The sequence below is a fragment of the Mustela putorius genome, unplaced genomic scaffold (assembly GCF_011764305.1).
Source record: "Mustela putorius furo isolate JIRA1106 unplaced genomic scaffold, ASM1176430v1.1 tig00003853_pilon_pilon_pilon, whole genome shotgun sequence".
Classification (NCBI taxonomy): Eukaryota; Metazoa; Chordata; class Mammalia; order Carnivora; family Mustelidae; genus Mustela; species Mustela putorius.
In genome coordinates this window covers 45,313,113-45,331,914 of record NW_025422005.1, presented here as the reverse complement: position 1 = coordinate 45,331,914, position 18,802 = coordinate 45,313,113, and the positions used below count along the sequence as shown (strand labels likewise).

The 18,802-nt window shown below is 36.7% G+C and overlaps 1 protein-coding gene across 1 annotated transcript in view; it reads left to right on the top strand.

Moving 5' to 3' along the window:
* The window catches only part of FYB2 (FYN binding protein 2), a 120,161-nt gene extending 119,329 nt beyond the window's left edge, over window positions 1-832 (top strand). Inside the window, exons 18-20 of the mRNA XM_045064593.1 lie at window positions 79-235; window positions 355-388; window positions 626-832. Coding sequence (XP_044920528.1) covers window positions 79-235; window positions 355-388; window positions 626-647 — 213 coding nt within the window. The 3' untranslated portion in view covers window positions 648-832. The remainder of the gene's footprint in view (window positions 1-78; window positions 236-354; window positions 389-625) is intronic.
* The last annotated feature ends 17,970 nt before the right edge of the window (window positions 833-18,802 follow it).

Genomic DNA, 18,802 nt, shown 5'->3' with positions numbered 1-18,802 from the left:
GAGGTTACTTACATCCTCCATTAATTTTGTTAGAATAAAAACTGCACACACAGTCTGATTAGTAATTTCTTCTTTCAGTATGACAAAGAGATTACTGTCATCAACACAGCAGTGGCATGTTCCAGTAATTCAAGGAATGGAATATTCGATTTGCCAATAACCCCTGGAGAAGAACTGCAAGTCATTGATACCACTGAAGAAAATCTAGTGATTTGTCGCAATTCCAAAGGCAAATGTAAGTTGCTGGCTTATCACCCATAAAATATGTCACTGTTTAAAAGAAAAATATCAAAGCATTCTTGCAGCATTCTGGCTATAACTTTCAGATTAGTAATGTGACTTTTGTTTCTACAGATGGATATGTACTGATTGAACATCTAGATTTCAAGTAAGTGGTTTGCTTTTATACTACAAATCATGAATTCTAAAAAACTTAATGCACTGTTGTGTACATTAGTCTCAAAGGAAGACTACTGAATTTATTTTAATTTAGGAAGTTTTAGGGATGACTTTGGAAGAGACTTTATTCTTGTCTCCTGAGTACATTATGACTTCTCTACAGAGTAAACTGGGTAAGAAATTGCCACTCATTACTCCATTGGCCTCTACTTTTCTGTCTTCTCAGGCATCAAGGCTGGTCACCTTAGGAAGATCAAGCTCCAATGGCAGGGGCTGCACTAGTAAGGACTAGTCTGAGAGCTCAGACCTGCCTCACCTCAGGTTCAGTTGGCATGTCAAATGGGATGGGGGATCTGTGGAAACGGAGAAGAGAAAAACAAACCCTCCACATTCAGATGTTGGTTTTACTCCTAAATGGTTATCTTTCAATGTCTACATCAGTCTCTGTTTCACTGCTGACTCAAGAGAGTATGAAACACTGTGTGTTAGCATTTGAGCATCTATTTAGTGAGCCATAGCCCAAGTTGGAAATCACGCCTTATGGCACCTAGGCAGCTGTGCAGATGGTTAGTTTCCTTCTAATATTAGCACATGAATGTTTATAATTTCCAGAAGATATTGTGCATTTAAATTGGGTGCAGTTTACTTCTGAGAAGTAAATAGTGTAACCCAGGTCTTTAAAATACTCAGATTTAAGGTATAATCTTAAAATGTAATTATGGCTCAGTTTATAAGTATCCTTAATCAAAAATATCAATGCTGTTCAATATTGGCTCCTTTTGGGAACAGCATGCTAAATAGTAATTTATTCCAAAATGAAGAGCCTGAATATATTTAACACAATTTAAATAATATACATATGCTGTCAATTTAAAACATCCTGTTGTCCAAAGTAAGAAAAATAATTCTATGCCTGAACACCTAAGAAAAAATGAGATGGAGCTGTAAATAACTGCCTAGCCAGGAGATACATTCTATGGGGGCATACAGCTGTTTTAAAAAATGTTGGCATTTTCAACACTGAAAAACTGAACAATTTTGCTTCATTTTTTTTTTTAAGATTTGTATATTTTAGAGAGAGAGCACAAGTGGGAGAGGGAGAAAAATCTCCAACAGACTCCAAACTCAGCATGAAGCCTGACACAGAGCTCTATCTCACAACTATGAGATCACCATCTGAGCTGAAACCGAGTCAGATGCTTAACCAACAAGCCATCCAGGCACCTCTTTGCTCTGTTCTTTGCCTTCAAGGGATGGAATTAGTCCCATGACCTCATTCTTTATACTGTGAGTCTTTTAAAAATTTTTTCTTAGATTCAGTTAACATACAGTGTATGTTTCAGAGGCAGAGGTCAGTGACTCATCAGTTGCATAGAACACTCAGTGCTCGTTACAGCACGTGCCCTCCTTCATGCTATCATCCCACCCACCTCCCCCCCAGCAAGCCTCAGTTTGTTTTCTGTAGTTAACAGTCTCTTAGGGTTTGCTGTGAGACTATTTTTTAAGTTTCTAGGTACTTTTATCTTCTTTTTCATGTTCCAAATGGTACTCACCAATAAAAGCCAAGCAGCAGAAGTATTCATAGAGGACAGGGGAATATGGCAGAATACAAGAACTCTAGGCTTGTTTCATCCCACGAATACATCAACCTAAATACCCCAGAAATCCATCTGAAGACCAGTGGACAAATTCCACAATTAAAGGTAGAGAAGAGGCCACACCAAAGAAGGTAGAACATATGGAAACACAGCTTGGGAGAGAAATGGATCATGGCCTCTGTGGTGGGGAGAGAGTCACAGTTGTCTTGTCAAAAAGTGCAAGATGAATTTCCAGAGCAAGTGGCTTGGAATGGGAGTGGGGCCAAATTCCAGCAGGGCTTAAAGCCTGGAGTTTTAAAGGTCAGTGTGCTTGGCTCTGAGAGAGCATGGAGGACACTGGGGCTTCTCTTGGAGAAAGGGCGAGACAGATAGCTCAGGAGCAGTGTGGAAACAGCCATCTGAAGAGCACCTGGGGCACACAGTAGGGAGGTTAGTTGCTTAGCTCTAAGCATGTCTCAGGAGAGCATTCAGGGAAGACCCCTCCAGGGACAAAGGAACTGATACAGCCATTTCTCTCTCCCACCCCTCAGCATAAGCACAGAGCCACCTGCAGGAACCAGCACAGCTCCATATTCACTACCTAACTTGCTTACACCAAGTCCCCCCCACCTACCCAAGCTTGGAAGAACTACTTTTCCTAGTCTGCTTGCCTCAATAGGGTGGCAAGCCTCATCCCCCAGAAGACCAGCCCAAATCCCTGGCAACATCCCATCTCCCAACCTGAGAGTTTTGTGAGACCTCAGTTCCAGTGGCAACAGTGACAGGTCTCATTTCTAGTTAAAAACACAACATTCAGCCCAGGGCCACAGCCCACAACAGGCAAAGAGAACCTCTGCAGACAACTGGCCTGAAGATAAACCAGCCAGAGTTCTGGAGACACTCCCAGAAGCACCAGGCCTGGGGAACAGGGGATACTATACTGCAGGACACTACAGAACCTCTTCTTAAAGCTATTACCCTCAAGAACAGGAGATGTAACTGACTTTCTTAATACAGAAACAGGCATAGAGACTTAGACAAAATGATAAGAAGAATCTGTCCCAAATAAAAGGACAAGCCATGGTTGGAAATCTAAGCAGAAGAGATACAAGTAACATGCCTGATAGAGAATATAAAGCAAAAATCATCAGGATACAGGACTTGAGAAAAGAGTGGAGGACATCAGTGAGATCCTTAACACAGAGATAAGGAATAACACAGAAGGGATAAAGGACTCAATAAATGAAATGAGAAATAGGCTTGGTGGAATGAACAGCAGGCTGGAGGAAGCAGAGGAATGTATTAATGACCTAGAAGACAGAGTCAGGGATAGTAATCAAGCTGACTACAAGAAAAAATATACAAAACAAGAACAGACTTAGGGAACTTAATGATTCCATCAAACATAGTAACAGTCATATTTTAGGAGTCACAGAAGAAAGAGAGAAAAGGAGGTAGAGAATTTGACGAAATAGCTGAAAACTTCCTTAATCTGGGGAAGGAAATGGGCACAGAGAACCACCAACAAAAGCAGATCTATATCAAGACATAATGTAATTAAAGCTCGTAAAAGCAGCAAGACAAAAGACTTACATACAATGGAAACCCATGAGGCTATCAGTGGACTTTTTTTCATAGAAACTTTGAATATATCATGCCATTCTCTTCTGGCTTGCAAAGTGCTGAATGGAAAAAATCTGTAGCCAACAATTCTCTAACCAGCAAGGCTATCATTCAGAATAGAGGAGAGAGTTTCCCAAACACTAAAGGAGTTCATGACCACTAAATCAGCCCTGCAAGAAATATTAAAGGGGACTCTTTGAGCAGAAAGACTAAAATGACAATATGAAGGTAGGAAACACAAAAGTGGTAAAAATGAATATTTCTGTGAAAAACTGGTCAAGAAATTCACAAAATAGAAGGATGTACAGCAGAACAACAATACCTAAAACATGGGGAAGAAAGGGGTCAAGAATGGGTTCAAACTTTAAATGACAATCAACGTAATGTAGACCCCCTACGCAGATATTACACACAAAACTAATGGTTACCACAAATCAAAAGCAACTAATAAATATGCAAAAAAAAAGAAAAGAAATCCAAATATATCACTAAAGAAAGCCAGCAAATTCTGAAAGACAAGGATCAGAGAAATCTTCAGAACCAACGGCAAAACAAGTAATAAAATGGCAATACATATCTATCAATAGTTTTTTGAATGTAAGTGGACTAAACAAAAAGCACAGGATGACAGAATGAATAAAAAAATTAAAAACACCCAAGACCTGGGGTGCCTGGGAAACTCAGTCCATTAACCTGCTCACTCTTGATTTCAACTTGGGTCATTATCTCAGGGTCCTGGAACTGAGCCCCATGTGTGGCTCCTCACTCAGCAGGGTGTCCGCTTCAGGATTCTCTCTCCCTCTCTCCCCTCATCCAAATAAATAAATCTTTTTTTTTTTAAAAAAAAAAAGACCCATCTATGTCTTGCCTATAACAGATTCATTTTAGACTTAAAGACACCTGCAGATACAAAGCGAAGGATGGAGAAACATCATGCAAGTTGATGTCAAAAGAAAGCCAGGGCAGTCATGCTTCTATCAGACAAAATAGACTCTAAAAACAAAGACTGTAACAGGAGACAAAGAAGGACACTACAAAATCATAAAGGGGACAAACCAACGAGAAGTTACAATAATTATAAATATTTATGCACCCAACACAGAATCACCCAAATACATAAAACAGTGAGTAAAAAACATAAACTAACCAATTCAATAACAGCAAGGGACTTTTAACACTCCACTGACATCAATAGACAAATCAACAGAAAATCAAGGAGACAATGGTTTTAAAGGACACCGCAATAAGACAAAAGAAAGAAATAAAAGGCATTCAAATCAGTAAGGAAGAAGTAAAACTTTCGCTATTTGCCGACGATACAGTGCTATATATAGAAAACCCAAAAGAGTCCACAAAAAAAAACCTGCTAGAACTGATAAATTCAATAAAGTCACAGGATACAAATTCAATGTACAGAAATCTGTAGCATTTCTATACACCAGTAATGAAGCAGCAGAACGAGAAATTAACAATCCCATTTACAATTGCACCAAAAATAATAAGATACCTAGGAAGAAATCTAACCAAAGAGGTGAAAGATCTGTACTCTGAAAACTATGAAACACTCATCAAAGAAATTGAAGACAACATAAAGAAATGGAAAGACATCCCATGCTCATGGATGGGAGGAACAAATAATGTTGAAATGTCTATACTACCCAAATGTCTATACTACCCAAAATACTACACATTTAATGCAAACCCTATCAAAATACCAACAGCATTTTTCACACAACTAAAACAATCCTAAAATTTGTATGGAACCACAAAAGATCTCAATTAGCCAAAGCAATCTTGAAAAAGCAAAGCAAAGCTGGAGACATCACAATTCCATACTTCAAATTATATTACAAAGCTGTAGTATAACAAAACAGTAACAAAAACTGACACCAAAACAGATACATAAATAGACAATGCAAAAGACTTCAGCAAAAGTTTGCTACTACTGCTACAGGAATTCAGAAAGTCACAGGACATAAAATCTATACACAGAGGCCAGTTGTATTTCTATACACTACCAATGATGCAAAAAAAGAGAAATCCAACGAATCCATCCTATTTAACAACTGCACCAAAAAACCAAAGAGGTAAAGGAACTCTGAAAACTATAGAACACTTATGAATGACATTGAGGAAGATACAAAGAAATGGAAAAACATTCCATGTTCATGGACTGGAAGAACAAATATTGTTAAAATGTCTATGCTACCAAAGCAATCTACACATTCAATGCAATCCCTATCAAAATACCATCACCTTTTTTCACAAAGCTGGAAGAAACAATCCTAAAATTTGTATGGAACCGGAAAAGACCCTGAGTAGCCAAAGGAATGTTGAAAAAGAAAACCAAAGCGGAGGCATCATAATTCTGGACTTCAAGCTGTATTACAAAGTTGTCATCATCAGGACAGTATTGTACTGGCACAAAAACAGACACATAGATCAATAGAACAGAAAATTGAGCCCAGAAATGGACCCTCAACTATATGGTCAACTAATCTTTGACAAAGCAGGAAAGAATATCCAATGGAAAAAAGTCTCTTCAACAAATAAGTGCTGGGACAACTGGACAGCCAAATGCAAAGAATGAAACTGGACCACTTTCCTACACCATACACAAAAATAAACTCAAAATGGATAAAAGACCTAAATGTGAGAAAGGAATCCATCAAAATCCTAAAGGAGAACACAGACAGCTACCTCTTTGACCTCAGCCACAGCAAGTTCTTGGTAGACATGTCTCCAAACGCAAGAGAAACAAAAGCAAAAATGAACAATCGGGACTCCATCAAGATAAAAAAAAAAAAGCTACACACATTCAATGCAAAGAAAATAGTCAACAGAACTAAAAGGGAACCTATGGAATGGGAAAAGATATATGCAAATGTCTTATCAGATAAAGGGCTAGTATCCAGAAATCTGTAAAGAACTTATCAACAACTTATTGCCAACACCCCAAAAACAAAAAAATCCAGTCAAGATATGAGCAGAGGCCTAAACAGACATTTCTCCAAATAAGACAAATGGCCAATAGACATATGAAAAAATGCTCCAAATTACCCAGCATCAGGGAAACAAAATCAAAACCACTGTAGGAAAAAAAAAACACACACATACACACACACAATGAGCTACCACCTCACATCAGTCAGAATGGCTAAAATCACTAACTCAGGAAATGACAGATGTCGGCAAGGATGTGGAGAAAGGGGAACCCTCTTATACTGTTGATAGGAATGCAAACTGGTGCAGCCATTATGGAGGCTCCTCAGAAAGTTAAAAATAGAACTACCTATGATCTAGCAATTGCACTACCAGGTATTTAACCAAAGGATACAAACATAGTGATTCGATAGGGCACATATAACTCAACATTTGTAGCAACAAAATCCACAGTAGCCAACTTATGGAAAGAGCCCAGACATCCATTGATGGATGAATGGATAAACATATGGTCTATATATACAATGGAACATTACTCAGCCATCAAGAATGAAATTTCATCAAAGAATGAAATCTTTCCATTTGCAACAATGTGGATGGAACCAGAGGGTATTATGCTAAGTGAAATAAGTCAGGCAGAGAAAGACAAATGCCAGATGACTTCATTCATGTGGAATTTAAAAAAAAAAAAAACAGATGAACACAGGGGAAGGGAAGGAAAAGTAAAATAAGATGAAAATAGAAAGGGAGGCAAACCATAAGAGATACTGAACTCTAGGAAACAAACTGAGGGTTGTTGGAAGGGAGGGGTGGTGCATGGGGAAAGGGATAATTGAGAGACAAGCATTAAGGAGGGCACTTAGTATGTTGTATGCAACTGAAGTTGTTGTATGCGACTGATGAGTCACAGAATTCTACCCCTAAAACTAATAATAGGTGTATGTTAAATAAATTGAATTTTAACAAAGAATAAAAAAACAGACACATAGATCAGTGGAAAAGAATATAAAATCCAGAAATAAACCCAACAATTACACGGTCAATTAATCTTCTACAAAGCAGGAAAAAAACATCCAACAGGAAAAAGATGGTCTCTTCAACAAATGGTGTTAGGACAGCAACATGCAAAAGAAAGAAACTGGACCACCTTCTTCTTATTATTTTTTTTTAAAGATTTTTTTTTTATTTACTTGGCAGACAGATCACAAGTAGGCAGAGAGGCAGGCAGAGAGAGAGAAGAGGAAGCAGGCTCCCTGCTGAGCAGAGAGCCTGATATGGGGCTCCATCCCAGGACCCTGGGATCATGACCTGAGCCTAATGCAGAGGCTTTAACCACTGAGCCACCCAGGTGCCCGTGGACCATCTTCTTATACTATACACAAAAATAAACTTAAAATGGATTAAGGACCTAGATGTGAGACCTGAAACCATAAAAATGCCAGAAGAGAGCACAGGCTGTACTTTCTCTGACACTGGCCATAGCAACTTTTTTCTAGATATGTTACTGGGGCAAGGGAAACAAAAGCAAAACTTAAACATTAGGACTACATCAAAATAAAAAGCTTCTCCACAGTGAAGGAAACACTCAAAAAAACAAAAAGGCAACCTACAGAATGGAAGAAGATATTTACAAATGACATACCTGATGAAGAGTTGATACCCAGGGGCACCTGGGTGGCTCAGTCGGTTAAGCCTCTGCCTTCAGCCTAGGTCATGATCTCAGGGGCCTGGGATAGAGCCCCATATCCGGCTCTCTCCTCAGCAGGGAGCCTCCCCCGCCCCACTCTGCCTCTCTGCCTACTTGTGATCTCTTTCTCTGTCGAATAAATAAAATCTTAAAAAAAAGTTGATATCTAGAATACATAAAGAACTAATAAAGTCACCCCCCCAAAACCAAAAACAAATAATCCAGTTTAAAAATGGGCAGAAGACATGAACAGACATTTCTCCAAAGAAGACATACAGATGGCCAACAGACCCATGACAGCATGTTCAACATTACTCATCATCAGGGAAATGCAAATCAGAACTATAATGAGATATCACTTCATACCTGTCAGAATAGCTAAAATCAACAACACAAGAAACAACAGGTGTTGTTAAGGATGTAGGGGAAAAGGATGCCTCGTGCACTGTTGGTGGGAATGCAAACTGGCGCAGCCCTTGTGGAAAACCGTATGAAGGTTCCACAAAAAGTTCAAAATAGAATTACCATATTACCCAGAAATCACACTACTGGATATTTACTCAAGAAAACAAAAACATTAAATCAAAGGATACATGCACCCAACAGCCAAATTATGGAAGAAGCCCAAATGTCCATCAATGTCCATCAACCAATGAATGAATAAGGAAGGGGTGTGTGTGTGTGTGTGTGTGTGTGTGTGTGTGTGTGTGTGGTGGATATTACTCAGCCAAAAAAATTAAAAAATCTTGCCATCTGCAATGATGTGTATAATGCTAGGGAGTATAATGCCAAGTGAACTAAAACGAAGAAAGACAAATACCATATGATTTCACTCAAATTCACTCAAATTTGAGGAAAAAAAAAATGAGTGAAGGGGGAAAAAAGAGACAAACCAAGAAACAGACTTTCAACTAGGGAACAAACTCATGGTTACCAGCAGGGAAGTGGGTGGGGGGATATGTGAAATAGGTGATGGAGATTAAGGAGTGTACTTGCCATGATGAGTACAGGGTAATTAAGAATTTAAAAAACAAAGTATTCAAAGTTCAGAGAAGAAAATAGGCAAAATTATAAATAACAGCGATAACAAACAAGATATGAATGAAATGCCTACAAGATTAAGATATGTTTTACAGATAAAATGACACTGAAATTTAGTCTTTATATGCAAGTATGTTCGCTGGACAAGGGGCACCCCCTGATGGAAAATCCATGCTGTGTCTGGTGGGAGATGGCAAGAGCTGCAATGGGGTAGAAGTTGCAACTAGAATATGACAGAATTCATTTGGGCTTTTTCCTTAGAGTGAGGAGCCAAACAAAGATCTTAAGCAGGAAAGCAGTGTCCAATGTTTAGAGAGGAAGGAAGAAAAACTATCACAGCAACACAAGTGATAGACTGAAGAAACTAGTTATTTTTGCAATATTCTAGACAAAAAGCCTTAAGTTAAGATAGCAGCAATAAAAAAAAAAAAAAGATAGCAGCAATAGAACTATCTAGTATAGGAGCCCCAATAGAAGTGGTAAAGAGAGAGAATGTCAGGGCACCTGGATCGGTCAGTCAGTTAAGCATCTGCCTTCAGCTCAGGTCATGATCCCAGGGTCCTGGGATCAAGTCCTGCATCGGGTTCCCTGCTCAGCAGCGAGACTGCTTCTCCCTCTGTCCCCTCCCCCTCTGCTCCTGCTCACTTTCAAAAATAAATAAAATCTTTAGAAGTACAAGTGGAAGAGAGAATTAGGGAATGACTCAGATTTCTTTTTTGAGAGATAAAGCTGGTACCAAAGACTGGGAATATATTTCTGCTTGGACCTCCTCTGAATTAAATCTGCTACTCAGTGCAAGTGTAGCCCTCTCCCATACTGCAAGAAAAGACCTGTTACAGTGTGCACTGTAGATTAGGCTAAGTATGGCCTGTGGGCAAGGTGGTAAGTGAGAGGCTAAGCCAAGACCTTTCTTGCAATAATCCTGTCCAAGAGTAAGAAACCATGAATCACTCTTGTCACCTCATCACAGGGTCTCTTGTTCTAATTTAATAGCTCAGCTCCAAGTCTCAATTTCCTCAGTAAAACAGGGCTAGAAGCACTCAACTTGTCTACTTCGCAGTGTTGTTATCACGCTATAATATATAAACAAAATATAAACAAAAATGTCTTAAAATCCTTAGTATGTAATGCCGTATAATTATTATTTAATACCTGGTCTTTCAGTAGTTGGAAGATGTTAGAAACAAAAATACGATTTTGACATTCAAATCTTAAGACCTGAAAGAAGGGCTGGGATATTATAGGTAAATTGAATATTTTCTCTGTTTTTAAAATATGAATCATTTGGTCTAATAGAAGCTAGTATCTAATTACTATTGATTGATATGGATAGGTTTTTTGAAAGAATAGCTGCTTCTATTGATTCTATCTATAATCAATGTGGTTATAGGTCTATTTCACTGATGTCAGCCACATTTCTTCCATTCTTTAAATCATGGCATTAAACTAAACTTCTCACTAATGTATCAGGTTTTTAAATGTAAACACTGTAATGTCGCTGCTGCCCAAGCAGATGCCATCTGTCTCCTAGAAACTGTAACCTAGCATAATACTTAAAGATGGACTTTTAAATTTTGTATAAAATATATCTTTGTATATATTATATACAATAATTGTATAATATATACAAAGATAAATAGATAACAACATTCAAAGGAACTTGATCCTAACAGAGGCTAACACGGGCACACTCCATTTCATTTATAGGGCCAGGCCTCCAGCAACCTGTAAACGTGTACCAACAAAACCTTCCCTTCCTCCTCCTTTTTTAAAAAAGATTTTATTTATTTATTTGACAGAGAGAGATACAGTGAGAGAGGAAACACAAGCAGAGGGAGTTGGAGAGGGAGAAGCAGGCTTCCCACGGAGCAGGGAGTCCGACACAGAAGTCGATTCCAGGACCACTGAATCATGACCTGAGCCTGAAGGCAGATGCTTAACAACTGAGCCACCCAGGCACCTTCCCTTCCCCCTTTTGAGTATCTCTGTGAAACACTTGGCTCTTCCAAGATGACATAGCATTCTCTTGACAAGGCCCTCTCCTGCACATCTTAAGAACATTTAAACACAGATTCTGGGGCACCTGCGTGGCTCAGTCAGTTAAGCATCTGCCTTCAGCTCAGGTCATGACCCCAAGACCCTGGGATTGAGGCCCATTTGAGGCTCTCTGCTTAGCAGGGAGCCTGCTTCTCCCCCTCAGTGGCTCCCCCTGCTTGTGCATGCACACTCTGTCAAATAAATAAAATCTTAAAAAAAATAATAAAACATAGATTCTAAGGGGGAGAAAAGGAGAAAACAATGACCATATAATGGCACTCCTAGAAAGTGCTTGTTAAAGGGTAGGAATGATATTTTCTTCAGTTTCTTCCAACATCCGTTTTCTTTTCAAACTTCCTATAATAAGCATCCATACCCATGCAATTTAGGAAAAAAGGAAAAACATTTTAACTAATCTAAACAAATATCTTTAAAGTTTGCATTAAGCAAATTAAAATCTTTACTTATATATGTTTTTAATGAGGGTTAGAGTACAATGTTTTTTAGATAGTTTCATTTAGATAAGTATGAATGGTGTATCATTATAAGTACATAGACTCACATCTACATTGTCCATTCTCTAGCGTAGGCAGCCCTTAGTGTGAAGTTCTACTTTTAGTCTGAGGTACTTTTCCTTCCTATTCTCTGGCTATGGTAGACAGATTTTTTTCCCTCTGTGGTCCTTGTGCCCTGGTGTTATTCCTGTAAACATGTGACTTAGCAAATGGGACTTTACAGATGAAATTAAGGTTGCTAGCCAGTTGACCTTAAAACCGAAAGATGATCTGGGTGAGACCAATTTAATCACAGGGGCCCTTCAAATCCCAAGAGTAAAGCAGAAGAGTCAGCTCCCCAGTCAGAGAAATATAGTGACAGAAGAGGTGGGAGAGATTCAAAACATGAGTCCCCTTTGCTAACCTTAAGGATGAAGGGAACCACAGGCCTCGGTATGATGGTGCCCTCTAGAAGCTGCAAATGAGCCCTAGCCAACAGCCACAGAAGAAATGGGACTTCTATCCCACAGCAGTGTGGAACTAAATTTTGCCCATAACCTGAAAGAGCCTTGAAACAGACTACTTCCCAGAGCCCAACCCTACCAGTGCTTTGGTTTTCAAGCCTTGTGTGACCTGAAGAAACAACACCGAAGTTCTGACTTACAGAACTGTAAGATAATAAATTTGTGTTAAGTCACTAAGTTTTTGTAATTTGTTATAGCATCAATAGAAAATATAACAGCTAAAGATAGAAACTGCAATGTATGACAAAAGTTAATTCTTCAAGGAAACCTAGGCAATATTTTTCTACAAAAGCTTTCTCTGTAACTATTAACTGACATGTAGAATATTAGCTTAATGACTCAGCAGAAACAAAAATAGCTTTCACATTAACCAGAGACTTTAATTTGATTTTGTGAAAAAAGCTTATAAGCAATCAAGCTGTTTTTCTCTTTTGTTTGTTACCTATAAGTATGCACAGTGCAAATATTAATCAGGGAGAACCTGCAACTATGAAATGCTATGTTGTTCAAGATGACATCTTTACCATGTGGTTACTGGAAGACAGAGCCTTCCCACTGATCATTTAACACCCACAAAAAATACATAACAAACAAAACTGAAATTTGAATCTATGGTTATTAAAACACAAAAGCATTTGAAGTCGGGGCTTTTTTCTTTTTTCCTGAAATAAATTATAAAGAGTGATCCCAATTTCAAAGGTTTTAAAAAAGATTTTAATAGATATATATCAAGTGCTTCAACAGGTGACTCAGCCTATGGAGTATTTTTTCTTTTTCAAAAATAGGCTAAGAAAGAATGAACATAGGATATTCTTGAAAATGTTTTGACTAATATCCAATCTTGCATTTTCTTATGATTGTCATGGTCATAACCTAATGGCTATCAACTTTCAGTTTTATTTGTTGCACTCAAAATTCACTGTATGATATTTAAGCATACATGACAAAGAACACAGGCATTCTTCTTAAAACAATATTTAGATTACTCTGCTTAGAGTTCACAGTTCTCTAACAATTTTACATTAAACACACAAAACATTGTACAACCAGAGAGATTTGTGAACAGTCTTGAGAGAAAGCTGTATTTTGGTACATTAAGGCAGACTCAGCCAACAACTTAAGAAGTTCTGGATATTTGTTGCCACAAAAGACAAGTTCAAAATTTGAATATTTGATGTTTTCAAGAAATTTTAAGTCACTTAAAATAAGAATACCATAATTCGTGAAACTGTGGTCTTAAACGTTTTTACCACTATATTCTTACCACATTAGACTTCTAAAATCAAGATAGTCATCCTATCAGTATCAAAGATTTCTATTAAAAAGAAGAAAGGAAGGGATTTACCTTAAATATGATGATAAACCCTGTATTTAAGTAAGGGCCCTCAAACAGTTTCTCACACACGTCTGTGAGGTAGGTTATCGTCCACATTTTGTAAAGAAAATCCAACCAAACTGAGAATCACATTCCAAATTAATTTTTGTTCTTTGCTCTGCATTATTTCTTGCCTTTACAAACATTTGAACTGTAAAGATTGTTAATCACTGCATTCATTTTAAAAACATGAGAAAGCAGCCAAAGTTTCACCAAAGTGACTTAAGAAGTAAAACAACATAAAGGCAACAGAAAAATACATCCAGTGAACAGCTTTTGACAGTATAGGGTGAGGTATAGTCAAAGGAGCCTGAAAACCAAACAGGCAAAAGCAAACAATGTAACCATCTGTGGAGGGCAGAACTGAGGGAAAACAAGAGCAATTAGAAAAAACAACTTCAGACAAATTTTTGACTAATTATTACTATTCCTATAATTTGAGAAGGCACAATTAAGGTGTTTTGTTTAGAGCAATTAATCTATTTTTTTTCCATTCAGGAAAATGTTATCCATCTAGAAGAATGGCCTTTCTTTATAACAAAATTAACTTAAAAGGGATTTTTAGTAAGAAATAAACTCTTATAAGCAGTAAAAATTAACTATGTAATTCACTGGGGCTAGACCATTCCTGTGCCTCCTTGAAATTTTAAATCAACACAAAGCAGTTAACCTTGCAAAATCACACAGATAAACCTTGTCAAAATCCTGTGTATGTTCAGAAAAGTTTTCATGCTAAGATACTCTACAAATACTTCAGCTTTTTTTCCTGGAAAGAACACACTATTCTGGGGTTTCCTTAATTGCACTTTAAATGTAAATGAAATTTACCTATCTTGTTTGTCCAAATACTCATGAGCTACCTCCGCAAAACCTAAACTGCTTTAAATATAAACAGTAGTTACCCAAAATCCCATCACAGTCACGGCTGCAAAACGGCACTGCTCTGCAAGTGGGGCAGTAAATACGAATACTGGCTCACTACGTTAATACCGGCCCACAGTCTGGTAACTTCTAGACTCAGGCTGACACTTATCAGGTTCTGGCTGAAAAGTTTAATTAAAACTCAGTCCAGTCTCAACTGTGAGTCTGGTTCTTTATGCTCTTACTGTTTACTTTATGCTATTACTGTTCAGTGGCATAAAATCCATCAAGATTATATGTGGAAAGGCTAGTAAGGAAGCCAGGAACTTGTTCAAGTAACGTATCATTTTTTTAAAGCTCATCAAACATTACATTTCTGGGAGAATATCAAGCCAATAATAATTAGGTAGTTCGTGAACAGAGATATACTCTATGAAAACAGTGTTTATCATCTAAATACCCATACAAAATGAAAAATTATCAATGTGTACATGAAATTTAGATAAACCTAATTCAGATAACAGTCAAAAACTATTATAATTTAAGATAGGGGCTGCAGCTAGTTTTACTTTTTATAAAAGACTGTGCTACAAGGATCAAGTAAATAAAATTAAAGGAAGAATCATGCTTAAAACACCTTCAGTATTTTATAAGCACCCTCAATAATTCAAAAGTACTGATAAATATCAATATACTAATCATAAATAATTTTAGTTAGTATAATCAACCAGTTCCAATAATTAAGAAATATTCAGTTAAGACTACTTTATGTCACTCAAAGACTTGAAAGCAATAAATCTGGGTTTATCTTTATTACTCAACTCCTCAGATGTTTCAGTGATTCAGACTGCTCTCCCCTTGAGGAAGGTGGGACAGAAAGAGCAGTGATCACTGCTGAATACTTGTATGGCATTAAAGCTTTATGAAGAGCTTTGTGGTCCTGCTTCCTCAACTACAAAATGGTTATACCTCACAAGGTTACTGTAGTGTATTAACTATATTAATAGACATGGTCTCTGGATCTAAAAATCACTATAAAAAAGTATGGAACACTTCTAATACTTCAAATCAGTAATATTTTGCTTCTGCCAAGTGCACATGATGTTTTAACACGTTCAGTTTTCTAGATGACTTTTTCCATTTGTATTCTAGAGGACAGCTGTATTTAAATTTTTTTTCAAGTATAAACCTTTAAAATGCCTCACCAAACAAATACAGAACATTGACACTAGTATAAAATCTCCAAATATATAAAAAGTGAACACTAACACAATCATACAAAAAAGGCAAAGACAGAACTTTAAAGCTCAAATGTACCTTGGAAGCCTTTTAGCCTATCCTCCCACTTTAGAGGTTACAAACTGAGGTCCAACATAGGTGTGATTTACTAACAGATTGCACATATTCCTCATCCAGAATTTCTAATAGAGCCTCTGAGAACGATTATTAAAATAAATTACCTTCCCTATTTAAAAAGTCACAGAATGACAGAATGACCAGGTAAAGATATGCCAGATTGAAAAAGTGGAGTTCTTTAAAAACAAAAACAGACAAAACCATGAACATGGTTTGCATTTAGATATTGAGATTTCACAGCCATCAACAGGATTTAAATTATTAACCAGTGGCAGACAAAGATACCTTGTCTGTGGGAAGCATATTCTAAGCTTTTCTATTTTATAAGTGGAAGGTACAGTGCTGATATTAACTCAGTATACTGCACATTAATAGAAGCAACAAATAAATTCAAACAGTCAGAAAACCTGTAACAGTTGTCTATGATTATTTTCTTAATTATGTCTCTTCCAATATAAAAACAAAAATAGTCTATGTTCCCTGAGTACAAACTGGCTAGAGAATAAGAAAAAGCAACCCACAATTATGCAGCTCTTATGGGAACCCTATTTGCAGAAAATGGAGAATTTCTGTAAAACATACAGCCAATTCTCTGACAGAGAAATACTGGTACTTCCAATTAATTTAGGCTCCTAGATTCTTGTTATAGCAGACTAATACCAAGGAACAAAACACTTGAGGTTACAAAAGTGTGCCAAAAGTTTGTTGATCAAAACAAAATCCAACTTGAAATAGGTTTGCCTACCTCCCCATTCAATTTATCTGTTCCTCCGTTAAAGATTACAGGAATTAGATCTAAATATGGTGTCCTGTATTTAGAAAATGTTCATGGACTATACAGTTTGAAAGTGAGAATCAATGTCATAGACTCATTGCCTACAAAGCCATAGAGCCATAATAAGCATTAGTCACTAGTTTCTTAGGCCTTTTTTTTTTTTTTACAAGTAATCTGCTTTAAGTTTTCTCAGCTATCCATTCAACACAACAATTAATAAATTTTGCTCCCAAACAATACCACAACCTGGTTAAGAAAATCAAGGTGCTATGAAACACATCATAGACACAAAATTTTGTTTAGGCCAGCATTTGCTCAAATGAGTATGTCCACAGGTTAAAATGAAATTTTTCTGATTCTGAACCATATTCTCTCCAGCAACTGGTAAGAAGATACCTTAATTCTATTCTTTCCTATGTTAATTATCATTATATAATTACATATATTATTATATATATGTAATATATATATTACATATATATTATAATTAACTAATTATAGCAACCTGGAACAGTAAGTTTCCTAAAATAGTATTTTCCAAATTTGCCTTTTCCCATGGAATATTAAGATTAAAAGTAGTTAAATTAATTTGGGGAAAGCAGTGTTAAAGTTTTCTTTTTTTCACTGAAGGACTTTTCAAAGTCTTTAATTCTCATATCCACTCCATCCTCAAGCAAGAGTGTGACATATAACACTTTCCAAACTTCTCAATGGACTCGTTTTTCAGCACAGCACCTCAGGGATACAGTGTGGGAAATGCTATTGTAGAACCTTATGGAGTTCATTTCCATGATGTAGCTAACTCTTTATAACCTAATAATAGAAGCTCTCCTCCAAAATCTTAACTTGAAGAAATTCTTCCCACCACAGATCTAACAACCACATACCACACCCCTGATTAACCAGCTTACAATATTGAAATGTGGGAATTTAGCAACTGATTCTTTCCCTTTTCCTGCCCATTAGCAACAAAAGCCTCCTCTGATATTATTCCGGCCCCTATTATGCCATACTGAGCCTCCTGAAATCTCCTTAATATAATGCAATTTACTGTACCTTCTAGATTCAGAGTAGCTGTGCTTTAAAAATGTAAGCATAAGAGAACTGAAACTGCAACCCTGGTTCTCCTAAAATTCAACAGATAGCCATCAAAATGTAGATATTCACAAATACTGGCACGAATGAGAAAATAGCATATAATATTTTTAATTCTCAATAAACATGATAATCACCAATATAAAGTATTTTTATATGAGTAAGTTCTTAATATCTGATTTATTCGACTAACAAAGCTAAAATGCCACTGTATTCCTTGCTGTTTTTCCACCTTCAAAATTGTTAGGGATTTTGTCATTAGGGATAAGGAATCATCAGAATTCCTATTTCTAAGATCAATCATAGTAAAGCAAATCGTATGAGGTGGACCTGTTCTTCCCAAAAGAGGTATTTACACATTTGAAGACGTTAAAATTATGCCCTATCTATAACGCACAGCAGAACGATTATCCCTCTAAAAACAATCACAAAAAGTACCCTTTGGTGCCACTAGATGGCAATCTTTCAAAGGTTTAAACTTAAAAAGAGTTTAATGCAAACCCACACTTTTTCCCAAATTGGTGAGCAAAGATTCCTTTAGATATTATGAAGTCAGACTTAAAAGTTACTTAACACCATTTTTAAAAAGTTCTATAAACCAATATGATGTGACACACTGCAAACTCCTGACTCGAAACTACTTAAAGACAGACATGCTTATCTTCCAAAAACATAAGAGAAACTTGGCCAAAGATTTTCATTTGCTTCTTGGTAGAAAACATTATTTTTGGCAAACAGAAACCTGTTTTCAAGAGCTTAATTTTATATAGGGTAAGTCAGGTGAATGAGAGTGTAATTATAACACATTAAACAAATGAATAAATACAAATTAGATAAATTACACATAATTGAAAAATTAAATACTTTGACTAAAACAATATAAGCAATGAGCTATTATCTAATCTGCTGTATATAGGTTTCTTTTTAAACTTAAAAAAAAAAAACCTGCACAAAGCAAAACAAAGAAACTGCTTGGTTTTTCCTTTAAAAGCACTGGTGTGTGAATACATATATG